Source organism: Eubalaena glacialis, chromosome 2, assembly GCF_028564815.1.
Source record: "Eubalaena glacialis isolate mEubGla1 chromosome 2, mEubGla1.1.hap2.+ XY, whole genome shotgun sequence".
Classification (NCBI taxonomy): Eukaryota; Metazoa; Chordata; class Mammalia; order Artiodactyla; family Balaenidae; genus Eubalaena; species Eubalaena glacialis.
This window is the reverse complement of record NC_083717.1, coordinates 169,655,881-169,678,535: the sequence shown is the minus strand read 5'-3', so window position 1 is coordinate 169,678,535 and position 22,655 is coordinate 169,655,881. Positions and strand designations below refer to the sequence as shown.

General features: G+C 49.0%; 1 protein-coding gene across 1 annotated transcript in view; it reads right to left on the bottom strand.

Annotated features, from left to right (window-relative positions):
- Positions 1–22,655, bottom strand: part of LRRC74A (leucine rich repeat containing 74A) — a 40,492-nt gene that overhangs the window by 5,861 nt on the left and 11,976 nt on the right. Inside the window, exons 6-14 of the mRNA XM_061181494.1 lie at positions 21,929–21,978; positions 21,497–21,578; positions 18,627–18,712; positions 18,064–18,258; positions 14,980–15,075; positions 12,321–12,467; positions 8,072–8,179; positions 7,096–7,178; positions 6,948–7,005 (exon numbers count right to left, since the gene is read on the bottom strand). Coding sequence (XP_061037477.1) covers positions 6,948–7,005; positions 7,096–7,178; positions 8,072–8,179; positions 12,321–12,467; positions 14,980–15,075; positions 18,064–18,258; positions 18,627–18,712; positions 21,497–21,578; positions 21,929–21,978 — 905 coding nt within the window. The remainder of the gene's footprint in view (positions 1–6,947; positions 7,006–7,095; positions 7,179–8,071; positions 8,180–12,320; positions 12,468–14,979; positions 15,076–18,063; positions 18,259–18,626; positions 18,713–21,496; positions 21,579–21,928; positions 21,979–22,655) is intronic.

Below are 22,655 nucleotides of genomic sequence, written 5' to 3'. Positions count from 1 at the left end.
GCCCCACCCCAGCTCATCCACAGACCCCCTAAGAGGTGGCAAAACAACACAGCAGCCCCTCCAGGGGTCACACCACTGTCCCTTCTTAAAAGGCCCCGCTGAGCCCCAGAGAAGCCCCCTCCATCCCACACCACCCTCGGTTTCCCTTCCCCTCCAGGATGTCTGCTTCCTGGAGGAGAGCTGTTCCTTTCCTCTAGTTCAAGGCCACTGGTTGGCAGCCAGTGTTTAGGACACAGGCTTGCCTTGCCAATCATTGTTTTCTTTTGTTTAGAACCAAACCAAGCGAAACCAATCCCAAGCCCCTGCTTGGCAAGGCAGCCTGGTCCCCTGAGGACACTGCAGCTGCCACTGCAGCCACATACCAGAGGCTGCAGCGTGCGCTGATGACCCGCAGGCCTGGCACCCAGAACCACGCCCACCAGCGTCACCGCCGCCACTGCTCAGGGACTCCATCCAGCTGTAAAGCCACAGCTGCTGGAGGAAGTTCTCTGTGGTCCTTGCTTCTTTGGAGGCTGGCTCCTGAACCGAGCCCAGAGACTGCGTGTCTGGTGTAGGCAATGAGCCTACGTCCCAGCTGCAAGTCCCAGCTGCAAGTCCCAGCTGCCCCTCTCAGGACCTGTAAGCTGGGGCACTCCCAGCCCAGGAAGGGGATTCAGACCTCAGGAGCCAAGAAAAAGGCCAGATGTCCACTGCATCCCCTGCATTGCCTACACAGTGCTGCTGGTCCCTGGCCCTCCCACCTCCCTCCGATTTTTAAGATTCTGGGCAAATTCTTTCAATTTCATGCAAGTTTTAAGCCAAAGCCCAAGGTTGGAATGCCTCCCACGGTGTTTCAAAGACCCAGTAGTTGGGTGTTTCAAAGATGGCTGCTCAGTTTGGCCCCTAACACCATCCTGGACCTCAATCTCCCCGCACTTCGCCCTCATAGGAGAGGAACTCCGCTGTCATGAGGTCATGCTTACATTAAGCACTTACTGTGTGCCAGGCCTGGGGCTCAGTGTTTCACATGCAACTCTGCGGGGGCAGGGGTACCATTATCATCAATATATACAGATAAGGAAACTGAGATTCAGGGAGGTTGAGTGACTAGCTCAAGGTCACAGAGCTGATCATTGGTGAAGCCAGACAGAATTCAAACCGAGAACTGTCGCATGACAGAATTTGCATGCTTAACCACTTTATGGTTCTTGCACACAGAGATATTCCACACTCTTCCTTCTCATCTCCCGTCTTACCTCCCCTGGCTCAATTTCTGAGCAGCATAGGGTGCAGGGAGGGCACACCAAGCTGACCTTGAGAATTCAGTCACATAGAGCATCACCATCTCTGCCTTCGCTTCCCTCCCCACTGGCCAGTCCAGCCTGGCCTGGAGCTCATGCTTGCTTATCAATTGAGCTATTTTTCTGTTTGTTACAGAAAGGATGTAAACAGAGAAAGTGCATCTAAACTTCTCCCTGTAGATACAAAGCTGCGCAGAAGCCACAGAGGGGCAGGGGAGCACAGTGGTTAAGACCTCAGGGAGCCAGGGTCATATTACCTGGGTCTGCATCTCAGCCTTGCTGCTTACTAGCAGAAGACTTTGGGCGAGATGCTTAACTTCTCCATGCCTGCATTTCCCCAGCTGTAAAATGGGGATGATTACAGACCTCACTGCATAGGGTCCCTGTGAGGATGCATAGAATTAGTGCACATATATCAGGAGAAAACCATAATTCGAAATGATACATGCACCCCAATGTTCATTGCAGCACTATTTACAATAGCCAAGACATGGAAGCAACCTAAATAACCACTGACAGAGGAGTGGATAAAGAAGATGTGGTATATATATACACAATGGAATATTACTCAGCCATAAAAAGAATAAAATATTGCCATTTGAAGCAACATGGATGGATCTAGAGATTGTCATACTAAGTGAAGTAAGTCAGACAAAGAAAAACAAATAGCATATGATATCACCTGTGTGTGGAATCTTAAAAAAATGGTACAAATGAACTTATTTACAAAACAGAAATAGACTCACAGATGTAGAAAACCAGGGGAGAAAGGGAGGGGAGAGGGATAAATTGGGAGATTGGTATTGACATGTACACACTACTATATATAAAATAGGTAACTCATAAGGACCTACTGTATAGCACAGGGAACTCTGCTCAGTACTCTAATGACCTGTATGGGAAAAGAATCTAAAAAAGAGTGGATATATGTATATGTGGATATGTATATGTATATGTGTAACAGATTCACTTTGCTGTACACCTGAAACTAACACAACACTGTAAATCAACTAAACTCCAATTAAAAATTAAAACAAAACAAAACAGTTAGTGCACAAAGCCAAACTGAGCTGGGCATGGAAGGAGGGCATGCCCAGGGTACCATTCCCCTGCACTGCAGCTGACCCCCTTTGGTGCTGGGCTCATGGGCCAGCACCTCTGGGCCATCTTTGACCTGACAGCCTCTCCTACTCCTGCAAGGCCCCTCTCCCTCCGCCTTGGTCTTCAGCTCCTGCTGGGGTCCTCCTGCCTGCAGCCTCCTGACATGGCAAGCTGATAAAGCACGACTCAGCCCATTGTCAGTGGTCGTGTTCCTTGTGCAGTACCCCCAGCCGATGGAGCAGGCCTCCTCTGTAGTCTTGCCCAGCCCCAGGGTGGCCTGGCTGAGGGAGGGGACTGAATGTTTATGGAGCTTGTGCTAAGCACCGGATTTTCTTCCTCACAACAAGAGTGCGAGGTAGCTGTAACTTTGATTCATAATGAGGACACCAAGCCTTGGACAGGTCTGCCCAGGTGTCAGGCTGCTAGACCCTTTGGGGCTCTGATTTCATGTCAGGCTCCGTCGGGGCAGAAGTTTGGGAGATCAGGGAAAGTGCATAGGAAGGACTGCAAAGCAGTCTGATGGGAGCACAACCTTCAGGCGGATTTTGGAGCTGACGTGACACCTAGTGGCCACAAGTAGGAACTACTCCACAGTTGGGCAGGTTCCAGGGCAACCCGCAGGTAGGCAGGGTTTTGGCTGGGCCTACGTGATGGGCGATGGCAAGTGTCAAGGGGTGGCCTGGAGGGTCGGGGATGGTGGCTTCCCCATATCTCCATCATTCCCCCAAAGCTATCCAAACAAAAAATAACATTTGATGAGAAAATGTGCTGCTTTTTCTATTTTCTATTAAAGATGAATAAAAGCATCTTGAGAAAACTTGCTGTTTTTATTGATCCCTAATCTATAGTCCATAACAAATTTTGATACTTCATAGCCTGATAATCTTCAGGGTTCCACCCAGACACCAGTAATTATTGAATCCTCAGTTACGAGCATGGACTTGATGGAGAATTTTATAGATTATAATAAACTTAAAAGACAGGCTCCCTGACTTCAAGGGAATTTGATTTATTTGGGGAGTCAGAGCAAAGACATCTACATACCCTGATGAGTAGGGTGGACATGAGTTTCAGCTCACAAACTCTGTATTGCATTTCTTTATTTTCTTTTCATCATCCTAATTTTGACTGAGTCCATACAACCGTCCAATGAAAATTCAACTTCAAGTTAAGACTTTGAATAAGGGAAGGGAGGGGAAATATGCTGTGGGGAGGGGGACACAGATTATTTCAAATAATGATTCTGCCAGGAGTGAGAAGTCTTAGCATCACCTCCACCCTCGATGAAGAAACAAAGTGCAACCTGAGGGCTGGTGCCTTGATTCCCAGATGCCATTCCAGCACTTCACTGGTGTTCCAAAGTGTGGGTTCCTGGGCAACCCCCAAACTCTCCCAGCTTTCCACCACTTGCCCAAAACAATTGCCAAGTGAATGAGGTTTTTCAATTCACAGGTATTTTTTATTGAGCACTTACTACAAGCAGGCACTGTGCAGGTGCAAAGGAGGCGCACAAGACCGTTCCTGCCCTTGTCCATCCCAAGGATGACTGGCGAGGTTAATTAAAATCTTTGAAGGTACCCATTCCCCCCACCTGCTCAGTATATGCTGTTCTTGGCTAAACCTTCTCATCTTTTGCTAAGCTCCTCATGCCTCCCCAGTTTTCCAAGGAATTTTACAAAGAAATGCAGAATGACAGATCCCTAGAACAGATGGGGATCGCTTTTTTCAGCTGTCCCACTTTTCAGGTGGAACCATAAGGCTCCAAGTTCAGGTGGCCAGCTCATGCCGGGCCACGGCTAGATGCCAGTTCTCTCTGTCTCTTGCCCTGGGCTCTCTCCACGTGACCCCCTGGCATCTAAAGGCCCCTGTCCTCATTTCCTGAGCATCTGTTCCCTCTGCCACTGCCTCCCGAATCTCAGCAATCTCCCCTTGACACAGTTTACGAGCACTGTGATGACTGCTTTTGTGCACTGACCTTCTCCCCACTGCTCTCTTCCGCCACCTAGCAACCCCACGCTCTCCCAATTTGTTCTTTTGACTCTTAACGAGACCACCAAGGACGTGCCCCCTGAAACAGGAGGATGCTCCCTGGGGGGAGGGCATGTCACCAGCAGCCCGGAGACCCAAGCTAGACTTTATTGCCTCGCTCACAGCCTTGGTGTCTTTCCGCCGAGGTTTCAGCCAGCTCTCCGCCTCGTCCCAGCCAGCAGCCAACGTGCCAGGAGTTCTCTGTCACTGAGACTTCTTTCCAGACCAGATGTGTTGCTATGGCTTCGTCATTTTCAAGAAACTGGTTTGAAAGGTAAGGGGATAATGCTGAGCACCAACGTAGCCTCGTGGCTGATCGACAAGAGTGTGTGGACAGGCTCGAGTCCAAGCGAGACCATTTGTAAACCCATCTCTCATCTCGGCAGAGTGTTGAACGTGGTGAGGTTCGGCGTCGGCACAGGGATAGGGATGGGTTTACACTGTCGGCAGGGCTTTGGTAGCAGATTTAAGTTTAGAATGTGTACACACTCATGCTGGGTCTGAGCCACCCAGCCCATGTTAGAGAAACACATGTGTGCAAACACGACATACAAAAGAATGCTGGTGACTGATTATTATTTGTAGTAGCAAAACATTGGCAATAACTTAAATGTCCATAAAATGAGAGTCTCTTTCTGCACTATGAGACTTCTTTCTGCACTGTGAAATACCATGTAGCAGTTAAGAAGGCTGAGATAGATCTAAACATACCAACATGGACAGTTCACCAAGACACATTGTAAGGCAAAGCAAGTTCAGAGGAACGTGACAGTATGATTCTATTTATGATAAATAAGAAGCTGTGTGTGTGTGTGTGTGTGTGTGCGCACACGTGTGTATGAGGGTAAAATGATATAATAGTAAAACACATGTGTACTCTGAGCCTACCACCTGCCAGGTAGTGTTCTAAGTGCTTTATAGGCATTAACTCATTTAATCCTTAAAAGCTCCCAGCACCATAGGTACTATTATTAGCCCCATATACAGATGGGTAAACTGAGGCACAGGGAGGTTGGGTGAATTGCCCAAGGTTCCACAGGAGAGGAGCTGTGATTGGAACTCAGGTGGCCTGGTCCCAGAGTCCCTGTTTTTAACACTTAGAGAACTCACACTCACACACACACACACACACACACATACTTGATTGCAAGTACGTGGGAAAAGCTATGGAAACGTGCACCTGGGATTGTTCACGAGCGCCCTCTGGGAGGCAGCAGGGACTGTGGGGGCAGGTAAAAGAGGCCCTTCACTTTCTCCCTAGTATACTTCTGTGGATTTAGAATTTTTACAAGTAGATATTATTTGTACCAAAAAATGACAATGAAAAAATCATGCAACAGTAAAAATGACGACTCTGCTCTTCAATTGGAACCAACAGAGCTGCAGTGTGTGACCTGAGGGGAACTTGAGGTGCCCACAAGAGCTCCCCACTTGGGTCCTGAGACCCCAGTTCTGCCTCTCCATGGCCATGTGACCTCATCTGCAAAGCTGGAGGGTTGCTGGACCTGGACCCGGTCTCCTGACCTCTGCCTTGTGCTCCTTCCCACCAGCATCCCAAGGAACAGGAGGCCGTACTTCAGGGAGGGCAGGCGGGGAGGTCCAAGACACAGGCACAGAGTAGGGGGGCCTGGGGTGGTGTGCAAGCCTGAGCTACCCTGCGGGTGTCGGGGGTGCTTGCTGGATGATGGTGTCGCTCCTGAATGACAGCATCATGTGCCAGCCCCTTATGTGCATTGTCTCCACTTGATTCTTATGAAACTCTCTCAGGTGCTGTGGTTATCACCCCATTCTCAAGACTTGGAGACTGAGAGCTCTGCGCACAGCCGCACCCTTACTAGCTACAGCAGGGTTGCAGCTGGGTCAGTCTGTGCGTTGGCTTCTCCACACATGAGAGATGCTGATGGGGGCAAGGATGGAGGTATTGGGAGAAGGCTGTGGGGCAGGACCAGATGGGGGCCTCCTCTGACAGACTCCTTAGGGATTCCATGAGACACCAAGCTGCAGGGCCTTATGGACCAAGCTGCAGACCAGCAGGGAGGGTCCTGCAGCCTCGGCGAGAAGGAGTGGGTCCTGGGACCACGCAGACCGGGGTGCTAAGGCCACAGCTGCCCCTTTCTGGCCACAAGCACTTGGTTCTGTGCTTTCCTTCTCTAAAGCTCCGTTTCATTATTCACAGCATGGGCGTGATACTAGTGCCCGTTGGGCGCTGTGAGAATTCAGGCACCTGTCTGGTGACTGGCAGGGTACTTGGCACGTGGTAAGGGCTCATGGATGTTGGCTGCTGTTAGGACCATTATCACGGTCCTTTCTGATCTCTTCAAGGAGTTCAGCCTAAGTCACAACCTGCCTGGTTGCCTAAACTCCAGCAGCGTTGAAAGACCTGCAGTTCCCCAGTGCATCGTGCTGGCCCACACTTCAGGCTTGGTACTTGCCGTCCTCTGTCCTCCTGTCTGTCTGTGTGACACCCCCTTCCCCCCAGTGATACCTCCTCTTTGGGCCACTGTGATACCTGTACACGCCCCCAACTGCCCGTCTCACCACACCAGGGCCTAACCATTTGCTGCTTGTGTCACCTCCTATCTGCTCCAGGGCGGCCCTAGGAGCCAGGGTGCCTTAGAGGGAACCAGGGGCCTGCCCAGGGCAGAAGTGCAGCCCAGATAGGGCCGGACGGCGGGGCCGGGCTGACCTGAAGTCCACCATATCTGTCTTCTCACCCAGCTTCTTTATCAGCTCCCTGACTTGGTACCGGTTTACGGGGACCTTGTTCTGCTGAGGAAGCAGATAGAACATGCAAGGTGAGTGGAGCTCTCTGCTCCCCCCAGACCTCTCCCGTCTCACACACACACACACACACACACCCCACAATGCCTCACTGCCCTTGGGACCACGGCTGGCAACAGTTTCCTCGGTTCAGAAGAAACTGAACCCACACCATGCAGGGCAGGAAGAAGCGTCCCCGCCCATGTCCGTGGGTCACTGCCCAGACTCCAGAGCCTCTCTTTTCTCTGGGGAGCAATAGGGGTGAAGGAGATCCAGCTGGAGTAGGCGGCGACTTTGCAGCATGGGAAGTTCATCCTTACCTCCCTGCTACCGAGTCTGGCCGGCCCTCTTCACCACGGGTCTGGCACCGAGGGTCTTATCCCCCCACCTGGGCCCCCATGAAGTCTTATTCTTGTAGGGCCTGTCCTTCCTAGGGCTGCCCTGGTGACAGACCTCTTCATGCTTGCATTTCAGGACGCCCTCAGCACCTCCATCATATACCACATGTGAAGGTGTGGGATTTCAGGCAAGATGATAGGGCCAAAGGCGAAATACTGGGGTTTCGGGATGTGGTCTCTTCTCCCACTCCCTTTTAAAATCTGCCCAGTAGCCACATGCAATGGGAGAAAGACCTAGAAGATGAAGAATGTGTGTCTTCAGGCAGCATCTTGGGTCACCAGTGGCACCCAGACGTGCAGTACAGAGTATGACTTCAGCAGGCAGTGGAAGGAGGCCTTAGGTGTCCCTCTGGGTCTAGAGAAAGCAGTGGATAAGTTGGCTTCTCACAGCCAATCCCAAGGAGCTCTTTGAGGTGCTCATGCCGTGTCCTGTCTGTCTCTCTCTCACACACACACCCCTACGTGTGCACACATAGTGCCTGCGTCCACTAGAAATCCACACACCTGTATCATAGCTTTCCGGAACTCGCCCACAGGCATCGTCATCTCTCCACTAGGGTTCAAGCTCCTGAAGAAGTCCAGGACCGAGATTTTGTGTTGGTCTGCATAGCTCTAAGAGAAGCAGGAGACACCAGGAGCCTTGTAATATCTATACCAACTCCCCCCAATGCCCCCCCCTCCACCCCTGCTTCCCACCCCTGCCCGTCCAGACCGAGGTCTGAGGTCCGGCAGAACCACACGCCACAATGCTTCTGTGTGTCTGCCCCACCGACACTGAGCAGGCTCTCCTGCCATTCCACGTTCCACAGGTGGAAGGATTGGAGTAGACACTGTTGAGCTCCCACAGTTTGGAGGGAATAGGGCGGTGATCATGTTTACATGTATTATTTAGTTTTGAAGTTGTCCAGCTAAGACTAGCAAAGATGGTGCTCTATGTATGTGGGTGGCCTGTTGTTAATTCAGAGACCAAAAGACCAAACCTCAGCCAGGTAGTGGGACAGGCAGGACAGGCTCTTGGTGTTCACAGAATTCTCATCGTTTTCTACAAATACTTATATGGAGACGTACTGTGTTAGAGTATTTAAAAATAATATTTCACTGTTTTCAATTCAAAGATATTACCTACTCACATTTTAAGGAAAGTTTAGATTAATAGAAAGAAGAAAATTAAAAATAACCCATAAATCCAATCCCACCATCCAGAGGTAACACCTTGATGTATATTTTTTCATCTACTTGTCTATCTATCTATCTATCTACTAAACATACTGTTTTATAAAATGCACTGTATTAATATATTGTGAACTTTCCAATACCATTAAAATATTCTTTTGGGTCCTTTTTTCGTATCTTTTTGTTTCTTTTCCCCTCCGACTCTCAAAAGGCCATAGGTAAGGCCCAGCTTTCTCGATAGATATTTCTGCAGACACCCTGCTCACAGAGGAATTCCTTGGGGATCAGTCCCTGGTCCCTGCTCTCCTCTCCCCACACTTCCCTCTCTGGTGTGCGCTGCCTACACCAGCTCACCCCGGGGTGAATCCCACCTACGTTTCCAGTTCTGCATCCCCAGCAGCTGCTCGCAAGTCCATGCTAAACCCCACTGACACCTCAATCCTACACGTCTAAAGCAAACCTCAGTCAGCTGAATTCTGCAATCTGTTACTGAGTGCTGCGGCAGATACCATGGGCGGGCTCTCAACACCCACTCCGCTTCCTTCACAGCCCGCCTCTCTATAACACAGAGGCTGGAAAACTAAAAACCAGCGTTCCCCAAGCCCCCTTGAAGCTACGGGTCAGAATGGGGTGGGTTTCGCCAAGCCCTTGGGTGATGCGTATGTGTGACCCATGTGATCTGGAGAGAGCAGGCTGCCGGCAGCCATAGGGGTGGCTTCCCGATTCAGCAGGCGATTCCTGATTGGGCGGCTTCCTGACCTAGGCAGAAGCAGCAGCCATCCTGGCTAGCCAGTTGGGGTGTCTGGGGAGCCATTTCTGGAATCTAAACATAGAGTCTTTCTTCAGCCCTCCTAATGTCTCTGGGGTCTATCGCTGGTAATAGATCCCTCTTTGCTTAACCTAGCGGAGTGGATTCTGTGGTCAGCAACTAAGAGCCTTGATAGGCATAAGGGCCTGTTACTTTGGTAGGTGCTTTTGATAAGACCCAACGTAGCTCCTGCCCTGGAGGAGTTCAGAGTCTTGCGGTGAAAGGGTGAAGCAGAGGGCTGCAGGAGCGTGTGGCAAGGGCATATACTTTTGACCAGGAAACCTGAGAAAAGTTGCCCGAGGATGTGACACTCCGGTGCCGACCTAGAGAGTGAGGAGGAGTGAGTGAGACACAGAGGAAGGATGTTTAGGCAGAGGGACTCAGAGTTAATGTTAAGAGAGAACTTATGCAAAAAGGAATGGGGAAGGACTTCCCTGGTGGCACAGTGGTTAAGAATTCGCCTGCTGATGCAGGAGACACGGGTTCGAGCCCTGGTCTGGGAAGATCCCACATCCCGTGGAGCAACTAAGCCCATGCGCCACAACTACTGAGCCTGCGCTCTAGAGCCCACGAGCCACAACTACTGAGCCCACGTGCCACAACTACTAAAGCCCGCGTGCCTAGAGACTGTGCTCCGCAAAAAGAGAAGCCACCGCAATGAGAAGCCCGTGCACCGCAATGGAGAGTAGCCCCTGCTCACCGCAACTAGAGAAAGCCCGTGTGCAGCAACGAAGACCCAATGCAGCCAAAAATAAATAAATAAATTAAAAAAAAAAAAAAAAGGAATGGGGAGAAATCCAGTGGGGCTGAAATATAGAGGAGGGGGGGAGGATGGGAGGGATGAGGCCAGAGCGGGATGCGGGGCCAGGGGGCGGTCCCTTTTCCCCACAGGACTTCCCTACTGCTAGCAATGTTACCATCGTTCTTTTAGTCCACTGGGCTTAAAAATTGGGGGTTATCTTTGGCTCTCTCCTCTCCCCACAGACCTCCCTTCTCCCAACACACACACACACACACACACACACACACACACACACAACCACTCACCAAGTCCTGGAGATGCTCCGTAAAGACATCTCCTACATCTGTACCTCCACTCTCACTGTCATTTTCAGCCAAGTTACTGTTCTATATCTGGAATACTACAATAGTGTCCTCATTGGTTTTCCCAGTCTCATATTTATCCCCTCAGTTCATTTCCCTCCCCGTTGCCAGAAAAATTACCCCTCAGTCCTGCTGGATTTACATCACAGCCTCTGCTCAACAACTCACACCGGCTCCCTGCTCCCTGTGGACTCAAACCTCACTCTGGGCCTAAAATCTGAGGACTGCTGCATCCAGCTCTAGCCTCTCCTTGCAGCCTTGACTCCCAGGCTTCCCTGTGAGGCCAGAGCCACGCGGTCTGGTTCCCACCCCCCAGACACACCGCGAGCGACTCCCACTCTGCTCCTTTGCTGGTTGGCATCCTCTTCCCTCCCTCTCTCTGTTGCTCACCTGCATCTTTTCCGCTTGTCAAGGCCCTTGCCCAGCCCCACCTCTGCCAGGAAGCATCCTTTTCTGTTTGCCTGCAGTGACCTCTAGTTTGGATTGTATTTGCTACCTTTGTCACTTGTTTATTATTTATCATATGACACTTTCTATTAGAAATGACTGTATCTGTCCCATCTTCCCAACCCGATTGTTGGGCCCCCGAGGGCAAGGACTGTGGTTTACATTGTATGTATTGTTGAGGCTCTCCTCTGGGATCCCTTTTCTACACTGTTTTAAAACAAGGAGCAAGCCCCCACTTTGCATCGGATAACTCCATTCCTGCTTTTCTTGCAAAACAGGTTTCCCCTCAGTTCCACCTGACATCATCTTACTTGAAAAGATATAAAGATACTTGATACTGCTTTGCCTTCTAGAACTTTTCATACAATGATAATTTTCTGCAAGAGCTCTCCTCTTTGGTTCTGGAAACTAAGGCACAGAGCAGACCAACCAGGGGCAGGAAGCAGCCCCAGTGGCACACACCATGAAGAAACGTATTTACAGGGCAGCTTCCCAGCTCCTGCTGCCTCAGGTGGTAATGGCCCTGCACCCAGCAGCAGGTGAGAGCTGGCGGTAGAAACACCAGGCCTGGGCAGTCACTGCTCTGTGAGGCTGTCCGACCAGAGGAGCTATAACATCCCTTCCAGCTCTAACATTCTCTGAGTTTTTATTTCCACTGTTACATCTGCCTCCTGTGACTGCCAGACACAATCTAAGACTTGAGCCAGGGGCAAGGTGACCATTAGGTATAAAACACTTGAGGGTTCCTTGTTAGCTGAAGCCACCAAATAGCCATCCTGACCACAGGGTCAGGACGTCTTGGCATCCTTACCAGCTATTGGAAAGAGCCTGCATGAATTGTGTGCTTATTACCTGCCAAGGATTGTTCTAAGTCATGTGTAGTATAGAATTTAATCTTCACAGCAGCCCTGCTGGGGTGGGTACTATTATCATGCCCATTTTACAGATGAAGAGACTGAAGTACAGAGCACTTCAGTCACTTGTCTTTGGTTGCAATGGAGGAGCCTGGCTGGTAGAAACCATCCTATTCCAAGGCCCTCCCACTTCAGCCAGTTCTCAGTCTTTCCTCTGGGAGCCAAAAGGAATATTCCACAGCTGAGATATTCCTTGTCAGCGAGGACTGTGCAGATGCTCTGGGGGAGGAGAAACTCTAGGAAGCTGAGCCAAAGGTCAGCTCTTTCCAGGGGTCCCTGGGGGCTCTTAGAGGAAAGCAGGGCTCACCTGGATCAGTTTCACAGGGCTCATCGACGTGAAGAGGTTTTTCTTGTTAGAGAGGCCTTGCACTGCTTTGTACATCACGTCCAGCTGGGGGTGGACAGCACACACGCCATCCAATGTTTTCACAAACTGCTCTGACACCAGCACATTCTGAAGCAGGGAGAGAGGGGACCCGTCAGGGGGAGGGCACTGCCATCGTGCCGTCTCCCAGACCAGCGGACTCTCCCAAGCAAAGTCAGTGTGTGGTCTTTTCTAGTTGGTTCTGCGGTACTGCTCCGAGACTGGGACGGTTCACCTTTTTTAGAGCTTGTGGTTTGACTTGTAAGTTTCCCACATGATTTTGATCAGATGTCCTAGTTGGGTGCTGGTGGCCTGTCACATATTGTCAACTCACTCTGCTCTCAGAAGGTGAGCATTAGTGTCTGTGTGTGACAGATGAGACACAGCTGTGGGGTTACGAGACTGGTCCCCAAACAAAGGCCCTGAAAAGCCCATTCCTACACCAGTGTTGGTCTTCAGAGCAGGTGCCGTGGCAGAGAGCACCCCTCATTCCAACCATCCCGTCACGGCTCAAAACGCACTGGGAACGCCCCCTTGTGGAAGTGGCCTCTGAGCCAGGTTGGAGGCCGCAGGAGAACATGTGGTCTGTGAAATGGTGTTTGATCAAACCTGGCCTCCCTCAGTGTGATTGACCTGCTTCACTCCTCAGATGTGGTTCTCATTATCTTTTGTCATTTCAAAGAATTAAATCCATGCTTAAGGGCTGAAGACTTACTCCCTCCCCTTTAGAGATATTCTAGAGAAAGTTCTAGAAGCATCTACAATGAAGGGATTCCAACACCACTTAGAGTTATGGCGGCATCGTTGACAAAAGGGAAGGAAAAGGCCAATTCAGACCTATTTGTTCTGGAAGGCTTGTGGAGTGGCAGTGAGATCCCAGCTCATGGGTTTATATGCCATCTCGGGGCCTAAACAGCGCCATTTCTAACATTTCCTCAGACAGGCAGTGCTGGGGTTCATACCTTCCAACCTGCACTGCGGGGGGCGGGGGGAGGAGCCAAATGCTAACAAACTGGGGACCTGTGGTTGAGATTCAGAGGCAGCTTCACGGGGCGCAGGTCAGAGCTGTAGGATGAAGGTGGAGAGGGCCTCTGAAGAGGTAGACCCATGAGCACAGGGAGGAGCCTGGGGCAGGGAGGAAGGGGCGAGGGAACAAAGTGAAAAGAAAAGCAGGTATGTTTTTGTAATGTTTTAAAATCGGTGGCAAATTTTACTTATTATTCAGTTCCAAAAAGCTTGGGTTTCAAATGCAAAATATCATCACTGATAGAATTGTAAGGTATTAAAATCTTAACAAAACATCACATTAGTGTGGCATTAAACAAATGTAAAAGGACTTTAACACTGTACCTTTACAGAACTCTAGAATAGGAGGCAGAAGCCCTGCATTTACTCCTTGCTGTGTTTCTCACTTGCTGTGTGGTCCTGGGCAAGTGACCTAACCTCTCTGTTTCAGTTTCCTTACATGTAAAATGGGAAAATGAGGAAAAGTACTTGTTATGGGTTGAATTATATCCCTCACAAAAAAAAAATGTTGAAATCCTAACCTCCAGTACCTGTGAATGTGACCTTATTGGGAAATAGGGTCTTGTCAGGTGATCAAGTTAAAATGAGGTCATTAGGGTGGGCCCTAATCTGATATAACTGGTATCCTTATAAAAAAGGGAACACTGGGATATGGAGACAGGCATGCCCACAGGGAGAAGCCACTGAGGCTGAAGACAGAGATTAGGGAGATATTTTTACAAGCCAAGGGACAGCAAAGATTGTCAGCAAACTACCAGAAGCTAGGAGAGAAGCAGGAATAGATTCTTCCTCACAGCCCTCTGGAGGAACCGACCCTACCAACACCTTGATCTTGGACTCCTAGCCTCCAGAACTGTGAGACAGTAAATTTCTGTCACTTAAGCCACTTGGTTTGTGTACTTCGCCATGGCAGCCCTAGGTCATGGATACACTCTACCTACCTCCCAGGGTAGGATTAAATGAACTGGTGTCTATAAAATGACTTTGGGGCTAAAAAAAGAGTATAGAGTAGTAGATAAGTATAGGATATTGTTGGCACCAGCTCCCACCTCTAGGATGATTCCGGCGAGAGTAGCTGGCAGAGTGGAGTCACCTCCTCAGGCTTCCCTCCTCCATCAAGGTTTTTTTACACTCAAATACTACTCTGAGTAGGCTGAGTCATGAAATGAAAGGTCTGTACATGTTTTAATACTCAAGTCTAAAAATTCTGTGATTCTGGAAGCATTCTAAGGCCCAAAGCCATCCATTGACAAAGCTGACGGTAGACAAGTCTGTTCTGGGGGTCCCCCTGCCTTTGCTTCTGGTGTTCCTCCTCTCTGCCCTCAGGCCCACTGTTGGGGGTGCAGGTCCTGGGTTCCCAGGATCTGGTAAATAATTTCACACCATGATGTTTTTGACCGAATGGCTACTCCTACGGAAAGGACCTCTGGAAGGGGCAGAGTTGTACTCTAAAAGGAGTAGCCTTTTCATGGAGCAGTTCTGTGAGGGCCCTGAGGGCTAGAGCTGTTGGCACCTGGCACAGTGGCCATGGTAACTGGCTTGCTGCCAAGTGCAAGCAAACAATTTGATCACTTACGGAAATGTCGATATCCTCCATCTTGGATTTGGGGTTCCTCTTGATGGACAGGATAAGTAACACAGCCCCATCCATACTTAGAGGGTTCAGGTAAAGCTGTGGGAGGAAGGGCGAGGCAGAAGGAAGCAGAGATGAGGACAGGAGAGGCTGGCTCAGAGCATGGTTTCCATTTCCTCCCATCAAATCACAATCTCTGTCTTCCTCCCAGACTTCTCTGTAAGCACCCATCTCCCTGTCTATTTGTCATCCATTCACTTGTCCATCTCACTGCTCATCCATCCATCCATCCATCCATCCATCCATCCATCCATCCAAATATCCATCCAACAAACATCCACGTGCCAGTCACTGGGTTAAGCACTGAGGGATGCACAGGCAAACATGACAAGATCTCTGCCCTCAGGTAGCTTACACTCTAGAGGGGGACACAGGCAAACAAGCAAATGACATCTGAAGTGCGATGATGGCAATGACAGAGGTACCCACTGGTACCATAGAAAACGAGGAAAGGGGCATCCAGTATGGTGGAGGGGACACTTGAGCTAAGCCTTGCAGGACTAATGGGGATTAGCTAGGGATGAAGAAGGCAGACAGGACCAGAGGAGGGAATAAGGTGCACCAAAGAAGACAAGGGAAGGCAAGTGCAAAGGTGCAGAGGTGTGTGGGCAAAAGTAAACGTTTCATGAGCAGGAACAGAGAGCGTGAGGCTACAGAGCTGTGATGGGTCAGATTGCACAGGACCTTGGGGGCTTAGCTAAGTACTCAGGGCTTTATCTCAATGGTACTGGGAGCCACTGAGGCGTGGTGTGGAGGTTAACAGCAGGGAGCACGGAGCCCATTGGCTCTGCTTACTAGTTTTCTGGTCTTGTGTTAGTTTCCTGACTACCGTGTACCTATCGCCTAGGGCTGCGCAGAGGAGTCAGTACATAACTTCAGGTAAAGCATTCAAAAGAGTGCATGGTACATAGTAAACAGCCAATGAATATTATTTACTATTATTGAAGGCTTTCAGCTGATGGTTTCCTGATGAGGCTGACCAAAACTCTATGTCAGGGGGTTCCCAGGCTCTTTCAGTACTCCAGTGAGAAAAGACAGCCTGGAGCCCTGCCCTCCTAGGGCTTAGCATCTAGAATCTTTGGTTTGACTCACGTGCGGGTGGAATTCCTTATTTTTCCAAGATTAAGAAAAGGAGGGCTGGGGCTGGCTGTGGAGAGCAACAGATAATTCCTGTGGCAAAACTCATGTGGCCTCCACATATGACCAAACTAAAAGGTATATTTTAAGCTTTTTTTTCTTTCACTTTTAAAACAATTTAAAAAATTAAAATATTTGGTCATCGTAGAAAAAATTTAAAAAGCAGTAGAAAAAAATGTTAAAATCGCCTATATCCCACTAACCAGAGAAAATCCCTGTTGCCATTTTGCTGAGGCAGCATTTCAGTCTTAAAATTCAGATTCTCTGAACTTTCCTTGGCTTCATTGGCCACCGACCGAGGCTCAGTCCTTTGCAGGCTGGGTCAGTCTCTCTTCTCTGAGTCATACTTGGTGCCCCTCCAGCCAGGCCGGCCTCTGAGCTCCCCCAGTCACTAGACGGCCACCTGGTCTGGTCTGCAGTCACCACGCTCCCTCCACTGGTTGGAATCTGACTCCCTGTCGTCACCTCAGCAACTCTAAGGTGGCTGTCCTCTCGGATGGTGGCTCACCTTCACTGATTCCTAACTCCCGTTCTTCTTCCACCAGCACCCCCAGGTCTTTGGTCCCCCCGAGTCACCTCCACATCTTGCGGGAGTTGGAGCTGCAGTGGAAAGCCAGGTAGAGCTGACATCCCTCTGCCTCTTGCTAGCTGCACGGCCTGACAAGTCACACAGCCTCAGTCTTCTCATCTGACAAGTGGGGCTATTGGAGCCCACTTGGTAGGGCTGGGCCATGAAGAAGGAGGCAAATCACTTGATATGGAACCTGGCTTGTGGTAGGAGTCCCAGAAAGGGGACCTATTAATAGAAGTCCTCATCTTACATCAGTTCCCAACTTCCCATGAGCTTCTATGTTATAAATTAGCATCTATGAGCAAATTGATTTAAAATGAAATATGTATTCATTCATTCACTTAATAAATATTCAGTGGGCATCTACTCTATGCCCAGGACTCTGCTAGGTACGGGGGATATAGTAATAGGCAAAGCCAAACACGTCTTTGTCCTCAGAAAACTTTCGAACTAGTGGTGACAGACAGTCAAATAGTCACTCAAATGAGAGTATAAGGAAAAACTCTGGTAAGTTCTGCGTGAAGGGGTAAACAGGATCTGAGGGTTCCTGCAGGGTCCCTGGGGAATTGCTGCTCCAGCTGTGCTCTGAGGCAGACCAGCAATTGAGGCCAGTGGAGGGAGCACTGCAGGCCCTGCGGGAAGGGAGATGAAAAAAGACCCTGAGGCCATGGCTGGAGTTCAGGGGAGAGTGGGGGGTAAACTGAGGCTGGAGAAGCACACAGGGTGAGAGAACTGGATTTGAGCAATGGAGGCCATGGTCGAGGGGGCCTAAGTGGGAGGAGAGTAGGTGTGGGTGGGGATGGAAGTCAGGTTTATGCTCAGAATGCACACTCTGGCCACAGTGTGGAGAAAACCTGGAGGAGGGAATTCCCTGGTGGCCTAGTGGTTAGGACTCAGCGCTTTCACTGCCAGGGCTGGGGTTCAATCCCTGGTCTGGGAACTAAGATCCCACAGCCGTCTCAGCAAAGAAAAAAAAAAGAAACTGGAGGAGACCCAGATGGGAGCAAGGAAGACCCTACCGTGTGCCAGGTGAGAGCAGAGGGTGACACTGGGTTTACAGCAGAGAGACAGCCAGGAACGTACGCACATACGAAGCACAAGGTAGATTTTCTCTCCAGCAACATCCAGCCCCATCGTCCTGCTGCCCCCACGCCAATACACACAGACACACACGTGCATGCACACACATGGACGTAGGGACACATACACAGATGCACACACATGGAGGCATGGACACACACATGAATGCACGGGCACACACACACACACACACAAATGCATGCACAAGATGTCCCGTTCCCAGCTCGGGTGAAGACTACCTTCAGAACTTTGAGGCTTTCATTCAACTCCAATCCTTTGCTGATTTTGGACAGCCCTTCATTGCTGATGTTGTTGCTGCTGAGGTCTAGGTAGGCCAGGGAGTTGTTGAGTCTGAGGACCTCCCCTAAGGCTGCAGCCCCCTCGTTTCCAAAACTGTTCATGGAGAGATCCAGTTTCTTCAGGGACACATTAGCCTGCAGGGAGAAGGGAGAACAGCACCAGCATGAAGACTGCATGCAACTCATCCAGCCAACGGGCCCCAATTTTTGTCCCCTGCTGTCATCCAGACAGGGTGCTCAGTGGTCCCCAGGAGGGAGATCAGCCAGATCTTTCCAGATCCCTCCCAGCTGGGCTCAGAGTCTCAAGTACTCTTGAGGCTCATTCCCTTTGGGCTGAGGTCATTCCCTACCCCCTAGTTAAACTGCCGCCTTGAAGTACCCCCAAAGATGCCAACTAGGTTTCAGCAGGGTGAATTTACCCATGGGGAAGGGGTTCAAGATGGCTGACTCCAGGGCTTGGCCGTCCTCACCGGGGCTCAACACACCACTCCCGGAGTGCTTACCCGGAGACCGCTGCACAGGGCCACCACTCCCTGGATGTAGAGGTGGTTCCAGCTCAGGTCCAGCGACTGGAGCCCCACGTTGAGGGCTGTGGGAGGGAAGGAGTCATCTCAGTATCCACCACACCCCAGAGAACCCAGTCTTAGGGTTGGCAGAGGTCCATCACATTGGGGATAAGGATCGCTCAATCCTCATGCAAAGCAAAACACGGAGGTAATAATTTGTCAGTTATTCATTTAAACACAAAATTCTAAGATGATTCCCAAGGCTGGCAACAACGTAGTAAAATACTCATACATTGCAGGTGGCAAGCAAATGGTATACTCTATTTGGCAAATACTATCTGGTTACAGACATTTTCCTGTTAAAATCTGTTTACTCTATCTCACAGCAATATCACCCCTGAGACTCTTCCTAAGGAGACAGTATAGGATTTAAGAAGAGCGACATGCTTGTAGATGTTTTCCCTGGCATCACTTATGAACGTAAGGTTTGTGACTCACAGGGGAAGGGTAAAGCATAACATAAATATCCATCTGGTGGAAAATTACACAACCATTAAAACAGATGGAGAGAGCATGGCAAACCTTGTATTTACATAGGGACACTGTGATGGGCATGGCGTGTGGTATCACATGATGTCTTTTTCATGGAGACCTAAGGGAGCAGTGGAGGCCCCAGAATTTCCATCCAGGAGAGCTTTAGGGATACAGCCAGGTTGAAGTGCGGAGGCATCAGGCTTGTCTCGAAGTTGGGTTTGCACAGAAATTGCACATTTTTTTAACTTAAAGATGCTTTTGCTCACGTGCTACATAGGGTTGGGAAAGCATCCTATTTAAATACTTCATCATTGTTATTTTTATCTGGGGAGGGCGGATGTGCTGAGGACACAGTTGGAAGGAGAGACTAAAGTGCTCTTGAAGGATTACTGAGTGGGAGGAATCGCCTTCAGGCCTAGGAAAAATGTGTTATTCTGTTTTTTTTATTTATTTATTTTTTAAAAAAAATTTTGGCTGCGTTGGGTTTTCGTTGTTGAAAGCGGGCTTTTCTCTAGTTGCGGCGAGTGGGGGCTACTCTTCGTTGGCGGTGCGCGTGCTTCTCATTGCGGTGGCTTCTCTTGTTGCAGAGCACGGGCTCTACGCGCGTGGGCTTCAGTAGTTGTGGCTCGCGGGCTCTAGAGCGCAGGCTCAGTAGCTGTGGCGCACGGGCTTAGTTACTCCGCGGCATGTGGGATCTTCCCGGACCAGGGCTCGAACCCGTGTACCCTGCATTGGCAGGCAGATTCTTAACCACTGCACCACCAGGGAAGCCCTTGTTTTATTTTTTATGGACAGAGCACTCTGTACTGATCGTGTCTTTCTCTTGTGTCTACCACCAGGACAGACTTTCAGGAAAGTGCACAATACCTTCTATTATATTGAGAACAAACTTTTGTTCTGCCTTCATTCTCTCTCCCTGCCTGTTTCCCTCATCCTATTCTTATTTTTCTCTCCTCTTCTGTGCCAAGTCCCTCACTGAAGTTAAACCTTTTTTTTTTTTTAAAGATTTTTTTGATGTGGACCATTTTTAAAGTCTTTATTGAATTTGTTACAATATTGCTTCTGTTTTATATTTTGCTTTTTTGGCCGCGAGGCATGTGGGATCCTAGCTCCCCGACCGTGGATCGAACCTGCCCCCCTTGCATTGGAAGGCAAAGTCTCAACCACAGGACCATCAGGGAAGTCCCTTAAGTTAAACCTTGCAAGCCTGCCTCTCTTAAATGGCCACAAAATTAAAATTTTAATTCTGTTCTCAACACTTACTAGCTTTGTGACCTTAAACAGGTTACTTATCCTTCCCGTACTTCTGTTTTCTTACCTATAAAATAGAGACGTTAACCTGTACAAGGTTTTTTTTGTGAGGATTGATGTAAAAAGCCTAGTATTGATGTCTGTCACATAGTAATCATCTTATATTTGGTAGCTTTAATAATAATAAAGATTTTTTTAAAAGCTGCATATATATTATGATGGTAACCATATTAAAACAGAATGTAGTCTGTCTCATTTTAAATTTGTTTTAAAATTTGATTTTTTTAAAAAAATTATTATTTATTTATTTATTTATTTTTGGCTGTGTTGGGTCTTCGTTTCTGTGCGAGGGCTTTCTCTAGTTGCGGCAAGCGGGGGCCACTCTTCATCGCGGTGCGCGGGCCTCTCACTATCGCGGCCTCTCTTGTTGCGGAGCACAGGCTCCAGACGCGCAGGCTCAGTAGTTGTGGCTCACGGGCCTAGTTGCTCCGCGGCATGTGGGATCTTCCCAGACCAGGGCTCGAACCCGTGTGCCCTGCATCGGCAGGCAGATTCTCAACCACTGCGCCACCAGGGAAGTCCCTTGACCACTGTTTTATTGGGAGTATTTATCACTGCCTAATGGAGCTATAGGATCTTTTATCAATATTCTGAAGAGTAATCTTTTATATTACACAAATGCTGCACATTTCTACTCCTTAGCTATCGCTTGTTTTCTATCATTGCCCCACAATGTCTTTTATCACATGCAAGTTTTAAACTTACTGTTGTCAAATATATGAATCGTTTTTGTTACAGTTTCTGCCACTATTTTGTTACAGTTTCTGCCCATTTCTGTTTAATAATCTGTAGTCTCCCTGAAGTCAGCAAGTTACTTCTCTCTACGTTCTTCTAATCATTTTAAAGTTTACTTCCCACATTCAGGTGTCTGCTCCATTCAAAGTGTACTTTGGGTGTGGTTTACATCACTTTTTATAACCAGAACGTTCAGTAACAATAAGAAACCGGAGATGCAGCTCTGACAAGCCGTCATACCCCATGTCCCTCTCCTTTGCTGGCTCCTCCCTCCGCGGAAGACTCACCCAGCATCTGCCCCAGGTACTCTCCTGCCTTATCAGAGAATTGGTTGTGACTGAGATCCAGCGACTTAATTCTGTAATTGGTCTAGAGGAAGAAACAGTGCAGAGAGAGGTAATTTTTGTCTTCTTTGTGACTGCAAGTACCTCTCTTAGAACAGTGTGGGCCCCCATATGCCAAAAATTAAGTAGACTAGTGTTCTTAGACTGAGGACAATTTCTTGTTCATTTCCTGCTGAACTGTTGATGATTGCTGCGAGAATTTAGCACCATCCAAACAGTCCTACCACTTGCTGAGGTTTTTGATAGGATTGGTGGAGTCTAAACACTCGCCAGCTCCCTAAATCAGGCAAGTAGCCTCACTTCCCTATGCTCAGAGCCACCCATCTCCCAGGGCATCTCTCACATGGCTGGCTGCACCCACCCCTTGCTTCTTACCGACAGGGCTTGGCAAAACAGCTCTGCGGATTCTTCCTTGAAGTTATTTCCTGTAGTGAAGGGGGGCATTAGCAATGTTCTCCAGACTAAGGCTCCCTTACTCTCCATATCCTAGCCCTGCCAGTCTCTTGCCTTTGGAACAATCAGACGTAGAAAAGGTGGCAAGTACTTAAAGCAAATGTTTGGGCATAGGCGAACACAGGGGAAAAAAAGCAACCAGTTACCATCTCTTTAACAGTCCTTCCCTTCTCTCTCTGCCATGACTGTCCAGGGAGTTCCAGGGGTATGGTACACCATACCCATCCATTGACAGCATCAACCCCTAGCCTAGCGCCTAAAATGTGTAACATTATAAAAATGCTAATCCAAGTCTGAGCAGCAGGGTTTGGGACTAGAGGGATGAATGAGGCACTTGAAAATCTCAGTAATCACGATGGGTAATATCTTAATATTTTAAAATCCAAATCAATGCAAAAGCATCTATGATGAACCAAATTTTAAATAAAAGCAGGATCTGACCCTGTACTTGCATGGCCAGACCTCACTCACCTCACCCCAATCTGTCCCTGTTGGATCCTGTTTTTTATTTAAAGTGTTGATTTTTTTTTCATCATGGATTTGTTTTTGCATTAATTTTCACTTTTAAAAATGTTGCATTATGATATTACTTACTTGGTTACTGAGTTTTTTTTGTTGCCCCTTAAGTTTTGTGGCTGAGGTGAGTGCC